The 4173-nt window shown below is 31.2% G+C and overlaps 1 protein-coding gene across 1 annotated transcript; it reads right to left on the bottom strand.

Moving 5' to 3' along the window:
• Positions 1-1402: 1402 nt before the first annotated feature.
• Positions 1403-2824, bottom strand: LOC127094395 (F-box/kelch-repeat protein At5g43190). The gene has a single exon (XM_051033236.1). The coding sequence runs from the start codon at positions 2713-2715 to the stop codon at positions 1546-1548; it is 1170 nt and encodes a 389-aa protein (XP_050889193.1). The 5' UTR covers positions 2716-2824; the 3' UTR covers positions 1403-1545.
• Positions 2825-4173: the final 1349 nt, after the last annotated feature.

Here is a 4173-nt window from a genome sequence, read left to right as displayed (position 1 = left end):
CAATGACATGTGTATATACGATCAAAAATCTAACGTATTATTAAAAGACGTAAACAACAACCCATAATTAACTTCGGTTCCATAACGACACTCGAGTGCGCTCAAGTACTCTAAATGACGTCGCCCTCACCCATATCCTAGAGATTTAGGTCCACTTGGAGGACTTTCCACAATGAATTGTTTTAGCAACAAGACAAACATTTAATGTATGCATTCACAAAACCACTTGTTCCCGCTTAACTCACCATCGGTCTCCTCCCCAGATCTATCGTATCTTGCACCGTATACATTAAGGCGGTCCTAACTTCCATATAATTCTTGCAAGTTTCATTTTATTCTTGCAAGTTACACATGTCTGACCTCATTAGAGATGTAAATAGATATTTATGAGGATGAGTACTATGATATTCATGTCCGCTGGATAAATATGGTATTCATATCTGTCAGATATACGTGTGGGTCTGTTAAGCGGCTAATCCGCAGATTTTAAGGTATCCGTAGATGTTTCAGATATCCATGAATAATATTTTTTTTAAATGAAGACACAAAAAGTTATTATCAATTACATCCATGGATGACAATGCGTATCGGTGAGCACCGAGTACTAGCCCTATAATCCGCCTCATTTAGTAAATATGATATCCGTACTCACTTCATACCCGTGCGGATATCCGCAGATTTTGAAATATCCGCGAGTATTTGCGGATATCCATGAATACTTTTCTTTTCAAATTGCAATTTATTATGATATAAATAGAAAATTATGGCTATAACTTTTGAAGAATACATAGAAGAAAAACGTATGTAGCTAAAGTTTTAAGTGAAAATGAGATTACTAAGTTAAATTAAGTTGCTATTAATAAAAAGAATTTATCAAGTATAATAATTTTAAAGGATATTTAAGTAATTTTTCTAATTATTAACGGATAAGAATACTCGCCGATACGGATACCATCAAATTCGTATATATGACCGTAAAGAAACCTATAATTAAATATCCGTTTATATTTTACTCGTGGATAACCATTAAACTATGTAATTCATGTTAACTTAGACGCTAAAATGTTAATCTTGTAGATACATTCATTCTCTATATTACCGGAAACTCTCGTTGCCGCACTAGATAACTTCCAGACCAAACTTCACAGCATATCACCTAATTTCTGTCCGACATTGGAACATGTTCTACTTTCCAAAAATTTACATATAATTTTTTCTTGATTGGTAATGTTTTTACGTGTAAAAGTTAACCAAACTTTTGGGTTCAAAAGAATAATTTGACAATTGAGTCACTTCTTCATGAAACTACAAGTTTCATAGGCTTAGAATTTCTCAGAGTTTGTTTAACTGTTAAATGAATCAGAGCAAGAAATCTACAAAATGAAACTAAAAGAATACAGAATCTTAAACAAACTTTAAATTAAAATATGGTGCAATCCTCATAACATAACATTTCTGGTTGTTACATGATACATTACATACAAGTTCTACAACACAAGAACCATAAAACAAAAACCTCAAAAAACATTCACTCTTTTTCACCCTTCAAACTTGAGCATACAACTTAGGAACAAAAGAAAACCACTTAAATCCACAGCTACATTTCAAAGCCAAAGAAGAACACCTAGGAAGCCAATGCCAAGTCCTTCTAGAAACCAAATAATACAAAATCTCTGGCCAAGTATAACAGCATATACAAATCATTCCTTCATGCCAAAAACAATAAACATGTTCATAATTATGATAACAAACTGACACAAATTTCCTACACATCAAATCAGGCAAACTCTGAATCTCAACCCAATTAGTCCCTTCTTCACTCAATTCCCATAGTTTAATACTCCTTGAAATTCCATTGCTCCCAACCCCACCAATCAAAAACAGTTTTTTACCATCATAATCACCATCATCATCATCATTCATACTAACCAATCTCACAAAAGTGAGTTGATTAGGTAAATCACAAACAGGCCTCTCCCATTTTCCATTTTCCAAATCAAAATACACAACAGAAAAAGGCTCTGGTGTAGCAAAATACAAACCTCCTTTAAAGTAAACACCTTGTTGATGAGGGTTATCACTAAGAATCGGATCAAAACCATTGAATTTCCTCCAAGATTCAACCTTTGAGTTTGATTCATAAAGATAAGCATTATTTGAAGATGATTCAGAAGAGAGTATAAAAATGAAGTACCCTTTTGGAGTTGAAACAAAGGTAAGATGCTCAATATGAAGATTGAAATTAGGGTATTGAATTTTTCTTTTGGATTTGGCTAAAAGGTTACAAACAAGTAAAGAACATGAAAGAGAATCGGTTAAACAGAAAAGACCACCAGAAGAGACAAGAGTAGTAGTGAAAGAAGGTGGTGAAGAGTGAAGTGAATCAGAGAACGAAAGAGAGATGTTACGCCATGTTTGAAGGTTGCAATCATAGAGAGGAAAGTGAGTGCGGAATTGAGGGTGAGAAAGTAAGAGAAAAGAAGAGAAAGGTGAAGAAGAAGGTGAGTGTTTGGAGATGAATGAAGGAGAGAAAATCAATGGCCAGAAACCTTTGCAAGTGGATCTAAGACTCATGAAGGTTTTGAGAGGAAGGAAAGAGAGAACATTTTCTAGGATTTCAGGTGGTAATTTGCTCCAAATTTGAGGATCCATGTTTGATGTTAGAGGTGATTCTGGATTCTTGGTGATTATGTTAAGGTTGTTTTGGTTCTTCATTCGGAGTTTACGAGATTGTTTTGTTTGTGATTTGGTTTTGGTCGGATTTGGTGTTTCATCTCAAAGCAGGAAACAACTTTGACGACCGACTCTGCTTAATATATGTTTGAAATAAATGAGAAAATATATTAATTTTTGTTTTAGTAATTTTTTTTTTTAAATTAACCTTTTGGTTAGTCTTCTACGATATTATAAATCAATATCTATATTTTGACTGAGACATTTTTTAAAATTAAAATATGATTAAATTGTATAATGTTTTTATTCTAGAAAATGTGAATCCAGAAAGGAAAAGTTGTAACATTGGCCCATAGAAAGCAACCCGGAAACTGAAAAAGAAACAAAAAAAAGTATTGACTATGATCAATTGAATACAAATTTGACAAGGCATTTTCAATAGAGGTTCGAAGACATAAAAGAATATATTCTCAATCAAAGATTTGATCGACCCTTCTTATTGACAAAACTCAATAGTTTTTGCAATCATATAAAAGCATTAAAATATCGAGAGTCAGAAAAATTCAGAAAACAATCATTTTGATTTAGAATAATTAAAAAAAATTTAAATAAAAGAATAAAAAAATGTTTAAATATGTATTATTTTATTATTTAAGCTTTTGTAATTATTTTGTTCGATTTATTCATTAAAATAATTTTATTTTATCTTTTATTCTTTATTATTGTGTTTTAATCTTCGAAAAATCTATTTATATTAGAGTTAATATCTATAATTATTTAAATAAAGAAAAGTACATTATAGATTCTGATTTGCAATTTTGTTAATTATTTTTCGTTGCATCCCGAAAGGGATATAAATGTGCATTTATAGTGCTCGATAAAAAAGAACTGATATAACATGTTATAATTACCTTCTATCGAATAATTAACTCTGCGAGTTTGTTATAACTACCAACTACCGAATAATTAACTCTATGAGTTAGTTAACACTACCAACTATATAATTAACTTTATAAGTTAGTTATTCATATTACACGCTAAGATACAACATATCAAATAAAAATACAAGAGTTCATCTTATACATTAAGATACAAATGATATCTTATACCCCTCTTCCAACAAACTCAACAAAGCTTTAACCGTAAAGACATGATCAATCATTGTGAACTTGTGAAACACTTTAAACTAGTCACTCATTATGGTCGGTCATTTGTCTAGTGATTTGTTATGAAACATAGATAATACAGAGTTATTTGGCAATAACTTTTTCTCATACAAAAAGCAAGTCAATTTTTATATATTTGATCGTAGTATATAAATAAAGTTGTTAGCCAATAACACAACTGATTGATTGTCACAACTCACTAGAGGAGGTTGCACTAGAACATACAATTCTCATAGGAGAGTTTAAATCCATTGAAGTTTATCTGATACATGTCTCAAGCTTCTATATTCAGCCTTAGTGTTGGATCGAGCTATAACAAATTATTTTTTGTACC

Source organism: Lathyrus oleraceus, chromosome 6 (genome assembly GCF_024323335.1).
Source record: "Lathyrus oleraceus cultivar Zhongwan6 chromosome 6, CAAS_Psat_ZW6_1.0, whole genome shotgun sequence".
NCBI lineage: Eukaryota > Viridiplantae > Streptophyta > Magnoliopsida > Fabales > Fabaceae > Lathyrus > Lathyrus oleraceus.
This window is presented reverse-complemented; position numbering and strand designations above follow the sequence as displayed.